Below are 13005 nucleotides of genomic sequence, written 5' to 3' on the forward strand. Positions count from 1 at the left end.
TTACGGGGCTCCCGAGTTGTATACATCCGGGAGCGGTTGAGGAGTGGTTGAAGCGGCCGCACTGTGCAGCTCTCAAGGACTGGATCAAGTTCCTGCACAAGCCCGGGTCTCAGTTTTCCCATTCGTAAATCGTTCCTCCACATAGGGTTGCGGTGAGGATTAAGTGAAGCTGCCTGGGTGGAGATTTGGCATAGAGCAAGCACAGCTTCGATCGCTGGGTCGGGAAGATCCCCTGGAGAAGGGAATGGCAACCCACTCCAGTATTCTTGCCTGGAGAATACCATGGACGGAGGAGCCTGGAGGGCTCCAAAGTGAAAGCGAAAGTCGATCAGTCGTGTCCGACTCTTTGTGACCTCATGGACTGTATTGTCCATGGAATTCTCCAGGCCAAAATACTAGAGTGGGTAGCCTTTTCCTTCTCCAGGAGATCTTCCCAACCCAGGGATCGAACCCAGGTCTCCCGCATTGCAGGCGGATTCTTTACTAGTTGAGCCACAAGGGAAGCCCAAAAGCCTACCAAAGCCCAGCTACGGTGCGGAATCACCGTTATCGCCCGTACCCCGCTGGGGCGCAGCGTGCCTCCCTCTACCCCGAGGCCCGGTTGGATGCGAGCTGCATCCTAAAACCACGCCTCGGATGTCCCGCCCCTTAAGGGTTCGGGAGTCCCGGCTCCTTCGCCCTTCCAGAGCCTGCTCTTTCCTAGCCAATCGGGAAGAAGAATTTTTTTATCCCGCCTCCTTCGGCTGCACCACCAGCCAATCAGAACACGCCATGGAGAGTCAGCGCGGAAATGGCGAAGCCAGCCGGCCCAATGGCAGCGTTCCGGGAGGCAGGCTCCGCCTCTCGGCGGACGGGCCGCGCTGCACGGGACAGAGCGGCCGCGCTTCAAGGTGGGTGATGCGGTCTCAGCCCTTAAGGCCGCGTCTAGGTAGCGCGGCGTCGGGGGGCGCGAGTGCGGCCCCCGTGGGCCCTGCCGGCTTCGCGCCCATGTTTCACCTCGGCCTGCTCAGCACGCGCGGCCCCCGTGTCCTTGGGCGTGTAGCCGGGGCGGGGGTGACCGAGACGCTGGCGGCCTCCAGGGCGCATGCACCGCCGGCTCCGTGGGGTCAGAGGTCGGGAGGAAAGGCAAGGAAGGAACCGGGTTGGGCACCTAGCCCTGAAGTCAGCGGTCGAAAGAAATGGTCCCGCCAGAGGTCGCAGGTCACGGGAAGGCACTTTGCGGCTCTGGCCAAGTGCCAGGCTCAGGCTAAACACGTGGCCTCTTCGAGCCCCCCTCCTTCCCCGTGACCCCCTTATCACAGATGAGAAAACCCAAGGTCATTCGGCAGGCAGGGAGGCAGTTCCAGAAGGACCTTGATGCGGGGGGCGGGGGAGAGTAATTTGATCTTGAGGGTTATTTAAGGCTTTAAGGGGTTCCAGCAGGGGAAGGCTGGGGGGGTGTAAAGGGCGGGGTTTGGCCTGGGTTCATATCAGGAACGCCCCCTCAGTGTGCGACTTTGGGCAAGTCACTTAACAGGACTGAGCGTCTCATCTGTGACCCCTAGCACTGTGCCTGACACGGCGAGCTCTCAATAAGTGCTGGTGGCGGTTGGCAGTATCACCTGGGTCAGGTTGGAGGCCAAGAGGGGTAGCTCCTGGGCACAGGAAGGCCATCTGTGCCTCTGACAGGAATGAGGGTGAGCAGGGGACAAGATGCCACAGTGCCACTGGGGTCAAGGGTCAGGGCACCTGCCGTGCTAAAGTTTCATGTGGGGAGGATCATACCTGTCTGGGACCCACCTGTGCCAGTCTCTCTTTTCACACCCCACAGATGCGCTGCCTGACCATGCCCGTGTTGCTTCGGGCCCTGGCCCAGGCCCAGGCCGCGGCCGCACGTGCAGGTAGGACCAAGGGCACCTTTCCTGGGTGTGGGGGCCCAGCCTCCTGGCACGAGGTCACATCTGCATGGCATAACCCTTCTCCTTGCAGGGCATGCCAGTGGCCGGGGCCTCCACAGCAGCGCAGTGGCAGCCACCTACAGTGAGTCCCGGGGTGCCTCGAGCCTCAGGCTTGGTGATCATGGTCCTGCCGGGGGCAGGGGAGAAGGCCTGGGTTCTCATCCTGGCTTTGCTCGGGGCTCCTCCTCTCGGAGCCTCAGTTTCCCCTCTGTAAAATGAAGCGGGTGATCAAGATGATTCATGGGGGTGGGGTCTGTTATTGCAGGGCATGTCAGGGGGTGGTCCTTCCCTGTGGCTATACATGTGATCTCAGACCCTCCCTGCGTGGGACAAGGAGGGGGCTGCCAGGTGTGAACCCTGGGAGCCTATACCTCCTCCTCAGGACGCGAGCACCCAAGCCCCACCTGCATCCCCTCCGGGCCTGGATGGCCTCACAGGCGCAGGGAGAAGCAGGCCAGGACCACCTGTGGCCGGAGGCCAGCCTCAAGGGTAGCTTACTGAGGCAAGGGGCATTTGGTGAATGAACAAGCCCCCCGGGGACCCAGCTCTTACATCTAGGAGGCCAGGCCTCATCTCCTGAGCTGGAGTCCTTGGAAGAGGGCCTGTGCGTGGCCCCTGCCATGGCCTCTCTGCCCGCCTCCCCTGCAGAGTATGTGAACATGCGGGAGCCCTCGATGGACATGAAGTCGGTGACTGACCGGGCAGCACAGACCCTGCTGTGGACCGAGCTCATCCGAGGTGGGCCCGGGGGACGGGAGGCTCGAGGTGGGTTCGGGGAGATAGAGATGTGTGAGGGAGGAGGGGCCCCCCCACCATGCCTGTGCCACCCCCAGGCCTGGGCATGACGCTGAGCTACCTGTTCCGCGAGCCCGCCACCATCAACTACCCATTTGAGAAGGGCCCGCTGAGCCCACGCTTCCGCGGGGAGCACGCGCTGCGCCGTTACCCGTCCGGGGAGGAGCGCTGCATCGCCTGCAAGCTCTGTGAGGCCGTCTGCCCGGCCCAGGTACACCCTGACCCTGGATGACTGCCACCTGACCCCGGCTGCTGGGAGGGGGCGGCCGCAGTCTGCTGCAGAGAGAGAGAAAAGTGGGCAGCCCTGGGTCCCATTTCTCAACCCCCTGCTGGGTGTATGTCCCCGGGGAAGTCCCCTCCCACTCTGAGCCACTTGCCCCGTGATAGGAACCATGAGGCCTTGTTGCTGGAGCCTACTCAGAGGTGGTGAGTCAACGGAGGGAAGCTTCCAGTCCTGAGCAGACCATGGGATACACTTGGCGCCTGCCCTAGGGGGTCTGGTCATGAGTGGGAGAGCCAGGCCGGAGCCACGAGGCTGCAGTTGAAGGTCTCCACTTTGACATGGGCAGCAGTGTCAGGAGCCCTGCCTACACATGTGCCCTTCAGAGGGCCGGACCCGGGGACACCCGGGGACACTCAGACCACAGCGGGGCGCTCGCTGCCCCTGGCTGCGGCTCCTTTGAGCCCCTGGCATTTGGTTCTGTCGGAGGGTCCCGCACAGACTGCCGAGAGTCACGGCCTGTGGGTGCAGAGACAGACAAAGCGGGGGCACTCGGGTGGTGCATGTGCCCGGCAGGTGCCCAGCAGACACGGGTCCTGACTGTCCACACAGCGTCCCCCTCCCAGCGGCTGCTCCAGCCACGTCTCTGTGACTCAGGACGGCTCCCGTCCGAGTCCTGGCTCGTCTCCTGCACCGATCCCAGGTTCTGCAGCCCATGGGCTGTGGCCTGGTGGTCCCCAGGCTCTGTAGCATGTAGGAGCCCCCTCCCCGCCCCGAGGAATAGCAGTGGCATCCAGGCAGTGAGTGCCGACCATAGACCAGTACTGTGCCAAGCTCACGACCTCTCTGCAACAGCTCTAGGTGGTCAAGGTTATTATCCCCATTTTTATAGAGGAGGAAACTGAGGCACAAAGAGAGAGGCTACTAGCCAAAGGTCCCACTGTGAGCGGTGGGCCTTACGCTCCTGGGGACATCTCAGGGCCATGGCCACATCCCTTTGAAGGTCCTCGCCTCTGGGGAAGCCCTGGGCCACCCCTTCCTTCAGCCAGTGCCAGGCTGCCCCCAGGAACTGAGAGTTAAGGACCTGTGTTTGAGTCTGTTTACTCGGTGGCTTTGGGAAGGCACTCCACCTTTCTGAGCTTCAGTTTTTTCATCCATTAAATGGAGATAACTAGGTGTAGTTGGGAGGGTTGTTCAACATCTAGTCAGCAGAAAGTGGGCATTATTTACAGGGTGAGACCCCCCGGGGCTGCAGGTGCCCTGGTGTGCCAGCAGGCAGCAGCCTTCTCCTCGTGGGACTCGCATTCTCAGGCAGGAGGTGCTGGCAGATAGCAGATGAGAGTGTCAGCTCGGGCAGGCACGCAGAGGCTGGCGTCATGGCTGTGCCAGGTGGCCTCTTAGGAGGGGAGTGAGGAAAGGCCCACGAGGATGGAGAGTGGACGACCGAGGGGCCTCTCTGTAGGCCCCTGCGGGGCTGGATCCTGTGCCAGAGGCCGTGTGGCCGGCAGGTGACAGGCCCCTGTGCCACCACCCAGGCCATCACCATCGAGGCTGAGCCGCGGGCCGATGGCAGCCGCCGGACCACGCGCTACGACATCGACATGACCAAGTGCATCTACTGTGGCTTCTGCCAGGAGGCCTGCCCCGTGGACGCCATTGTGGAGGTGGGCGGGGCCCCGAGGAGGGGGAGGAGGGGCGGGAGCTCCTGGGAGGGGCCTGACACAACTGTGCCTGCTCTGCGCCCGCAGGGGCCCAACTTCGAGTTCTCCACGGAGACGCATGAGGAGCTGCTGTACAACAAGGAGAAGCTGCTCAACAACGGGGACAAGTGGGAGGCCGAGATCGCTGCCAACATCCAGGCCGACTACCTTTACCGATGACCGGCCGGCCCGCAGCCTCTTCTGCCCAATAAAAAGCTCTGACCTCCCCCACCACCTCTGTCATGCGTCTGCTGTCTGAGCCGGGACCATCCGCAGCCTGTGGATTCTTCGGGTGGATCAGATTCTTGGACCGAGTTGCCTTACCTGTGCGACCCGCTGGGCCTGGCCCACAGCAGCCTGAGGCCAACACGTCTTCCCGGGCATATTCTGCAAAGGCTTAGCTGAAGGTCGGCTCAGGCCACTGTTTGCATAATCCTGAGTGATCAGTTGGTGAGGCTGGGGCCTGTCCTCTCCTGAGGCCCACCCACAGCTGAGACTCTTGAGAACCTAGAGCCTGCTGAGAAAGAGGAGTCTCCGGGAATAAGTTGGGCGAAGTCTTGTTTGTCCAACCTCAGGCAGAAGTACGTCAAGTAGCAGGAACTTGGACAGGCCAGGGCATCCTTGCTGGGGGCGGGGTGGGGGAAGCCTGCTCTGGGGTAACAATCACGAGGGGATGACACAAGCCCTGCTGCCCGTGAGCTGGCTTTGCCTGTCCTCCAGCCACATCCCTTTTCTTCCCCAAGTTCCTCAGGGCAGAGTGCTGGCGTGGCCTCTGCTGCTCAGGACTTCTGCTTTGTAGCCCCAGCAAAGCGATGTGGTTCCTTCTGGGGCCACATGCAAGCCCAGTGGCGGCAGAATAGCCCCCACAACAACCCCTTCTGACTTGGTGCTGAGCCGTGTGAGAGCATTTCAGTTCATTCTCAGCAGTGAGGAAGCTGGCTCAGAGAGGTGAAGTGACTTGCTCAGGATCACACAGCACGCATCTTGAAAAGACTAACAGGTCTGAGAGATATCAAGAATTCCCTTCATCATTTCCAAAAGTGATTTTTTACAAAACACTAATCTCCCCAGATGCTTCTTAGAAGGAGCAGGGTGTTCTTTGGATCAGTAAGTGTAGGAAGTGCCCCAAGGGGGCCTCTCCCTTCTGGGACAGGCTCGTCTGGGGGCATATTCAAGGCTCTGAGAAGGCCTGCAGCAGAGAAGCCCAGACTTTGTCCAACTCATTCCTGGAGAGCCCCCTTTCTCAGATCACCTGCTGACATCTGGGCCTGCTTACCAGGCCCTGCTGGGCCATCTCCCAGGACCTGTGTGGTCCCACCATTGGCCAAAGTTTTGGGGCCCTTATAATCCACAAAGTGGCTCAGAAGTAAGTACAGGACCAGAAAGGACAACTTGAGCCCTGGGAGTGTCCGTGAGTTCAGCACTGCTAGTCCTGGCGGCTGCTGGGAGCAGGAACTCCAAAAAACAGGCCAGCTGTCAGAGGCAGGCTTAAATATCCTAAATCACTTCTAGTTTTGCTTTTATCAGACGTACCCAGTATTAGACGCTTGACATGGAGTCTGTCTGTACACAGGAAAATTGTTCAGTCACTCAGTTGTGTCCAACTCTGACTTCATGAACTCCAGGACACCAGGCTTCCCTGTCTTTCACCATTTCCTGGAGTTTGCTTAAATTCGTATCCATTCAGTCGATGCCGTCCAACCATTTTGCCCTCTGTTGCCTTCTCCTGCCCTCAATCTTTTCCAGCATTGAGGTCTTTTCTAATGAGCTGGTTCTTTGCATCAGGTGGCCAAAGTATTGGAACTTCAGCATCAGTGCTTCCAATGAATATTCAGGGTTGATTTCCTTTAGGATTGAATGGTTTGATCTTGCTGTCCAAGGGACTCTCAAGAGTCTTCTCTAGCACCACAGATGAGCCTGTTTAGCTTCTGACTTAATTCCTTCCCTCACTGCTGGGTCAGCTCTAAGGCCATTTTGAAATATGTTAAGAGTCCCAGTTTGCCCTGGGTGGGAAGCACTGACCTGAGGCCCCCAGTGGTACTCAGTTCAGTTGTGTCGAAGTTTCTCCTTGAAAACAACCCTACCAAAAGTGTCCCCACTCTTCGGAAGACACCTTGGCTGTGACTCAGTTTCCAGGCCCCAGCTCTAGGGCTCCATTTGCCCACCCCTCAGAGGCCCTTGGGCTTCCCTCGTAGCTCAATTGGGAAAGAATCTACCTGCAATGCAGGAGACCCAGGTTCAATTTCTGGGTCGGGAAGATCCCCTGGAGAAGGGAATGGCAACCCACTCCAGTATTCTTGCCTGGAGAATCTCAGGGACAGAGGAGCCTGGCGGGCTGTAGTTCTTGGGGTCACAGGAGTTGGACACGACAGCAACTAAACCACCACCACCACCAGAGGCCCTTCCTCTGCTGTGGGGGTTCAAGGACCACCAGAGCTGACCCAGTGGGAAGGAATTAAGTCAGTGGGTACAGTTTTGGCCAGTTCAAAGTGCAGGAAGCTGGACAGTGGTGACCCACAGGCTGGGACCAGATATGCTGCATGAAGCTAATAGGAGTGAGGACCCAGGGGCAAGTCCAGTTACGGGAGAAGCGAGAGTGAGGGCAGAGCGCTGCCCAGCGCCCGCAGCTGCGGTCTGCTGCGTGGCCCTCGGCGTCCTGCTGCCACCGAGGGAAGAGGCCCAGAGAAGGGCAGCCGCCCACCCAAGGGCTCAGAGCACTGGGCCTGGAGTCCAGGCGGGCTCTCAGAAACAGGAAGAGAACAGGACCTGTGTGACTACAGCCTCACTCAAGAGGGAAGGGGTCCCAGAGGTGGGGACACGTGGGTCTCGGGCCCCAGGTCGGAGCCTACTGGGGATCCTGTCAGCCACAGGCCCAGGTGGCGGAAGTCCCGCCAGGTAGTCCCTGGGCCTGGGCTGAGCACTTCCCCACATCCCAGCCTTGTAGACGTGCACAGTGGGCGCCAGTGTCTGCCCTGGGGTCTGGGCCTCCTCGACCGGATTAGGCGGCTCAGAATGGTTTCCCACCCGGGGGGCGAGGAAGCGAGGGCCCAGCCGGAGGCCTGCCTCTCACCCGCCCTCTGGCCGGGGCTCCTGCACCGACTCCAGTAGTCCGGGGCGGGTCCACGGCGGCCCGGGGACGGGGCTTCCCTGGCTCCGCCCCTCTCGGCCCCGCCCGTCGGGAAAAGTGAGTTGCGTGGGCGCCGCGGAGGCAGAGAGAAGTTGAGCCAGGAGATCGGAGCGGAGCTGAGCAGTGCCTCGTGAGGCCGACCCGCGGTGAGTGCCCCAGCGAGGGCTACAGGGCCACCCCCCGCTCCCCTCAACGCTCTGCCTTACGCCCTCGCTTCCCTCCGCCCCGGAAGGGAGTCTTGGCGCCCCCACCCGTGTGGATCAGTAGAGGCAGCTCAGTCCGCAGGCCTGCGTGTCAGCCCTTGGTGGGGGGTGGGGGTGCACAGACGCGACTCAGAGGAGGAAGAGGAGGAGAGTGGGGGTGTTAACAGCCTGTGACCCCCCTGTGGCCTGGCTCTGCCGGGCCAGGCTGTGCTCAGAGCTTTCTCTGCTGCGTCTTCCTGGGAGGGAGGGACCCATTCTACAGGTGCGGAAACTGAGGCCCAACCCAACTAGGCAGAGGTAGAAGAGAGTGCAGACCCTTGCCTGCAGCGGGGCTCATCGTGGCGAGCCAGGGGCTCAGAGGAGAGGTGTCCGGAGAAGCTGGCCTTAGCCTTCAGCCTCCCAAGGAAGAAAGAGGCGAGGGGCACAAAGTGACTAGTCTGGACCCTGAAGGACCTCGGCCCCTTCATTTGCTCTGTAAATGTCGTGGGGGGTGGGTCCTGGCTCAGCAGCGGCCAGGGTAGAGGAGGGGGAGGGGATGAACCGGTGGAGGGCTGAAATGCCAGGGGAGGGGTCTGACCAGGTCTCTGGACTCCTATGCTTGACCACCAAAGGGAAGGGCCAGGCCCCGGGGCCCTGTGAGACGGGTACCAGGCCGGACTGGTACAGCAGCTGTCCAGGACTGCTACCCGCCACGATCCCGGATCTAGCTCCCTGCAACCCCTCATTTGGCCAGCCTCACCTTTCAGGGTGCCTGGGGCAAGGAACAACCCTCCCCCTGAGGACACACGTTGGGCCGGAACTTCCAAACCTGCAGCCCGGGCTCCTGCCTGGCTTGGCCACCTGCTGACCAGTCTATAAAACAGGGGTGCAGTGCCCCCTCCCCCAAGGCCTGCTGTTAGTTTTAAATGAGGTAGTGGAGGTGACGAGGTACATGGGACCCTGGTTATTTTTATCTCCCTACCAGGTTCTGCCTCTACTTGGTGGCCAGGTCCCGTTCACCCAAAGAGGAAGTGGAGGCCCAGAGAGGGTGGGAGAGTCCCCCAAGGACACACAGCTAACCCCAGCTTGGGCAGGGCTCAGAGCCTCTATCTCTGGGCCGCTCGCCCACCCTCCCCTATTCAGGGCCCCCAGCCGACTCTCGCCATTCTCCACTGGGGAAGGGGCTGCTTTTCCTATTTACTCTTAAGTTACCCAGACCCAGGGGAGGAAGTGACCCGCTAGGTGGCTCCAGCCCAGGCTGCAGGCGGGGCACTCTGGCGCCAAACGTTCACCCTCAGCGGGGCCCTCGCCCAGCGCTTCCCCTTCCCCCCATCAATAGGAGAGCTAAGGAAGGGGAGTCCCACAGAGGGGCTGGGGGCCGGCCCTGGGCCCCCAGGGCAGTGGCCGTGGAGTCCTGGCCTGTGAGCTGGGCGCCCACGGGGCCCATCGGAGGCCAGGGGAGCCTCCCCCGCTGACACTGGAGCAGAGCCCCCACCAGGCCCTTCCTGCCCATTCAGTTTCCATAGTTTCACTTTTCGTGGTTTCGACACCTGGAGGATTCCTCCCAGGGCTGCGGCGGGGCTGCCCAGGCCCCAGGGGAAGGTCCTCCTTGTTCAGAGGCCCTGCCCGTCCCCTGTGTCCTCTCCGAGGCCCGGGGGTGGCCCCCACCCCCTCAGCACACAGATGCCTCAGGGAAGAGGCGGGCTCCGACTGCCGAGGGGCCAGGCCAGACCTGAGCCCCGTGTCCTTGTCACGGGTGCTCCCTGGGGCCGAAAGGCGAAGGCTCCAGCTGGCCGCGGCAGGTCAGCAGGCCAGCGCTGGAGGTGGCCTTTGACCTGGGGCCCTGAAGAGGTGAGGGCAGGTCATGGAGAGGGGACGACAGGAGATGGGGCCAGGTGTGAGAAGAGCCAGTGTTACCAGGAGCCGCCGGGGCAAGGGGTGCAGGGGTCTGAGACACGTCAGACCCAGCTGGGGAGGAGCTTGGTGTTGGACTCTGGGTCCGGCCATGGGGTCAGCGGCGCCGCCTGCTTCCAGTGTGACCTCAGCACCCTGCCAAGCCGCCCTGGGCCTCAGTTTCCCCACCTGACAGCACCTTGGAGGACCATAGGAGCACGGAGTTCCTAGGCGGTGGGCAGCTGCCTGTTTCCTGCCTCCCAGCCTGAGCCCCCGTGCCTGCCCACCCCGCAGGACCATGGGCTCCATGTTCCGGAGTGAGGAGGTGGCACTGGTCCAGCTCTTCTTGCCCACAGCTGCCGCCTACACCTGCGTGAGCCAGCTCGGGGAGCTGGGCCTGGTGGAGTTCAGGGATGTGAGTGGGGCCGGGATGGGCGTCGGGGGAGGCCTCGTCCCTGGGCATCCCAGAGGGTGGGCCATTGCCCTGTACTGCTCCCCGGCCCAGCTTGAATCCCGGTGGCCTCTGCCCCTGGGTGCTCTGTTCTCAGGAAGGCTGTCTTTACTCATGCCTCCCCCAGGCTGGGTTTAGCCAGGCCTCCTCAGCCCTGGTCCACGTAGGGCCTAGTTGTCCTCACTTGGGCATCGGGAGGTTCATGGTGTGGTCAGCACCTTTTGGGGGAGAGCCAGCCTGCCCTTGTGGTGGACCTCCTTGGCCCCCCCTGCCTGGAATACTGACCCTTCCATGCACAACCACAGCTCAACGCCTCAGTGAGTGCCTTCCAGAGACGCTTCGTGGTGGATGTTCGGCGCTGTGAAGAGTTGGAGAAGACCTTCAGTGAGTCGGCCCTGTCCCCGCACACCCCAGGCAGACTTCCCAGAGGCGGTGCCAGGGGAACTTGGTCTGAAAGGAAGAGTCCCAGGCACCCAGCTGGAAGGCAGAGAAGGGAGAGCCAGGCCAGGCCCTGCAGAGCCAGGCCAGGGCAACTGGGATCTGTGGGGTGTTCCTGAGGGAGCTGAGCTGATGCCCAGGCCAGGGTTTGGATGAGCCCTTGAGTGCCGAGTGAGGACTCGGGACATCATCCTGCAGATGCTGAGAGCTACCTGTAGGTCTCCGAGCAGGAGAGAAGCGTGGACAGAACTTTCTCTGCTGCAGGTGGACTGGGGTGAGCAGAGGCCACCAATCTTGGCTCAGTGCCCCAAGGAGTAGCTTCTCCTTGGACCTGGGCAAGAAGGACCCCTGCCCTGGGTTGTGTTCCAGAAGCCCCTCCCAGGAGGACCCGGCAGTGGGAGGATAGAGCATGTCTGGTTAACGGTTAGCTTGCCTGATAGGTTTTAAGTAGTCAGGCAGGTCGTCCGTGGGCCTGCATGCAAGCTGCTGTCCGTGGCCCTGCAGTGCTAGACCGCCTGCTGTGGGACCCAGGCCAGGGGCTGGGGATGGACGGAGAGCAGCCCAGAAGAGCCCCGGGCGGGGAAGCAGAGTAAACACGCAGGGGTGGAGGTTTAGCCTGAGGTTTTTCTGGGGTCTTGGACTCAGTGAATCAGTTGGCTGGTGGCCAGGGGAATTTGAGGTGATGTTTAGAATCACCTCGACGTTAGCCAGCCCTTGGCTGTGTGTGTGCTCAGTTGCTCAGTTGTGTCTGACTCTTTGTGACCCCATGGACTGCAGCCCACCAGACTCCTCTGTCCGTGGAATTCTCCAGGAAAGATTATTGGAGTGGGTTGCCATTTCCTCCTCCAGTGGATCTTCCCGACCCAGGGATCGAACCTGGGTCTCCTGTGTCTGCTGCACTGGCAGGCAGAATTTTTTGCCTGATGAACCGCTGGGGAAGCCCTCCAGCCCTTGGCTAGTAGTGGCCATTAGCTGGTGGAGGCCCCTGAGCGGCGCCCCCTGACACTCCTCCCCTCCTCACCCAGCCTTCCTGCAGGAGGAGGTTCGGCGGGCTGGGCTGACGCTGCCTCTGCCAGAGGCGGGGCTGCCGGCCCCCCCGCCCCGCGACCTTCTCCGCATCCAGGAGGAGACTGACCGCCTGGCTCAGGAGCTCCGGGACGTTCGGGGCAACCAGCAAGCCCTGCGGGCCCAGTGGCACCAGCTGCAGCTCCATGCGGCCGTACTGGGCCAAGGCCACAGACCCCCGGTCAGTGTAGCCCCCCAGGCGGGGATGCGGGGCGGGAGTGCTCGGCCCCCTCAGGCTGGGGCTCATGGGGCCTCTCGGCTCCTAGTCGGCGGCCACCCACACTGATGGGCCCTCGGAAAGGACCCCCCTGCTCCAGGCCCCCGGAGAGCCGCACCAGGACCTGAGGGTCAAGTAAGTGAGGGGCAGCTTGGCGCTCTTTCTGGCCCAGTGCAGACTCCTTGTCCAGTGCTCCCTCAGACTGCCCCTTGCCTTCTCCTCCCTCGGGCCTGGGATTCCCCTCTGCCCTACAGGTTTCTCCCCTCCATGATGCCGGGTGGGCTCCTGCCTTCCCCGTGGGGGTGAGGGGTGGTGTGCCTGGCTGGGATGGGGAGGCGGGGTGGAGGGGAGGGGAGGGGAGGTCAGCGCAGCCCCTGCCCAGCCCCGCCTGGCCCCGCAGCTTCGTGGCCGGTGCGGTGGAACCCCACAAGGCCGCGGCCCTGGAGCGCCTGCTCTGGAGGGCCTGCCGCGGGTTCCTCATCGCCAGCTTCCGGGAGACGGAGCAGCAGCTGGAGGACCCAGTGACGGTGCGCAGGCGCGGGCTGGGGGCTGTTTGGGCAGGGGTGCGGCCCTCCGGGTGCGGGGACTGCAGGGTGACCTGGGCCCCCCCTCCGCAGGGTGAGCCTGCCACGTGGATGACCTTCCTCATCTCCTACTGGGGTGGGCAGATCGGGCAGAAGATCCGCAAGATCACTGACTGGTGAGCGCCCCCCCCGGGGCCCTGGGTGTCCCCCACACCCCACGCTGAGCCCGCGCCGCCCTCCACACTCCTGGGCACGTGGCCTGGACCCCAGGCACCTGCTCACCCTCCGGCTCCCTGCCAGCTTCCACTGCCACGTGTTCCCGTTTGCGGAGGAGGAGGCAGCCCGGCACGCAGCCCTGCAGCAGCTGCAACAGCAGAGCCAGGAGCTGCAGGAGGTGGGTGCCCGCAGCCAGGGTGGACCTCTGGCTGCCACCCCCCAGGCTCACCAACCCCCTGA

General features: G+C 62.4%; 2 protein-coding genes across 8 annotated transcripts in view; both read left to right on the forward strand.

Moving 5' to 3' along the window:
* The first annotated feature begins 758 nt into the window (after window positions 1-758).
* NDUFS8 (NADH:ubiquinone oxidoreductase core subunit S8) lies at window positions 759-4886 on the forward strand. Of its 4 annotated transcripts, none has more exons than XM_040256476.1 (8): window positions 851-890; window positions 1545-1676; window positions 1811-1880; window positions 1969-2019; window positions 2586-2675; window positions 2771-2943; window positions 4488-4616; window positions 4701-4886. In XM_040256476.1, the coding sequence occupies exons 2-8, from the start codon at window positions 1671-1673 to the stop codon at window positions 4830-4832; spliced, it is 651 nt and encodes a 216-aa protein (XP_040112410.1). In that variant the 5' UTR covers window positions 851-890; window positions 1545-1670; the 3' UTR covers window positions 4833-4886. The 4 variants fall into 4 exon arrangements, with proteins under 4 accessions (XP_040112411.1, XP_040112410.1, XP_040112409.1 ...); XM_040256475.1 differs by having other exon boundaries at window positions 884-1141; XM_040256477.1 differs by lacking the exon at window positions 1545-1676 and having other exon boundaries at window positions 759-890.
* Window positions 4887-7834: 2948 nt separating this feature from the next.
* The window catches only part of TCIRG1 (T cell immune regulator 1, ATPase H+ transporting V0 subunit a3), an 11966-nt gene continuing 6795 nt past the window's right edge, over window positions 7835-13005 (forward strand). For 2 of the 4 annotated variants that reach the window (XR_005723707.1, XR_005723706.1), the window contains exons 1-8: window positions 7835-7925; window positions 10149-10269; window positions 10611-10689; window positions 11769-11991; window positions 12077-12160; window positions 12426-12552; window positions 12643-12725; window positions 12850-12943. Coding sequence is in view for 2 of the 4 variants with exons in the window: in XM_040256478.1 (XP_040112412.1) it covers window positions 10153-10269; window positions 10611-10689; window positions 11769-11989; window positions 12075-12160; window positions 12426-12552; window positions 12643-12725; window positions 12850-12943 (807 nt within the window). In the remaining 2 variants the exon portion in view is untranslated. Of the gene's footprint in view, window positions 7926-10148; window positions 10270-10610; window positions 10690-11764; window positions 11992-12074; window positions 12161-12425; window positions 12553-12642; window positions 12726-12849; window positions 12944-13005 lie in introns of those variants that run through there. The other 2 variants (XM_040256478.1, XM_040256479.1) reach the window with 2 other exon arrangements.

This window comes from Oryx dammah, unplaced genomic scaffold (assembly GCF_014754425.2).
Source record: "Oryx dammah isolate SB20612 unplaced genomic scaffold, SCBI_Odam_1.1 HiC_scaffold_15, whole genome shotgun sequence".
Taxonomy (NCBI): Eukaryota; Metazoa; Chordata; class Mammalia; order Artiodactyla; family Bovidae; genus Oryx; species Oryx dammah.

Coding starts and splice junctions, on each gene's coding strand:
- NDUFS8 (XM_040256474.1), top strand. Junction 2,020..2,585: donor CGCAGTGGCAGCCACCTACA/GTGAGTCCCGGG, acceptor CCTCCCCTGCAG/AGTATGTGAACATGCGGGAG. Junction 4,617..4,700: donor CCGTGGACGCCATTGTGGAG/GTGGGCGGGGCC, acceptor CTGCGCCCGCAG/GGGCCCAACTTCGAGTTCTC.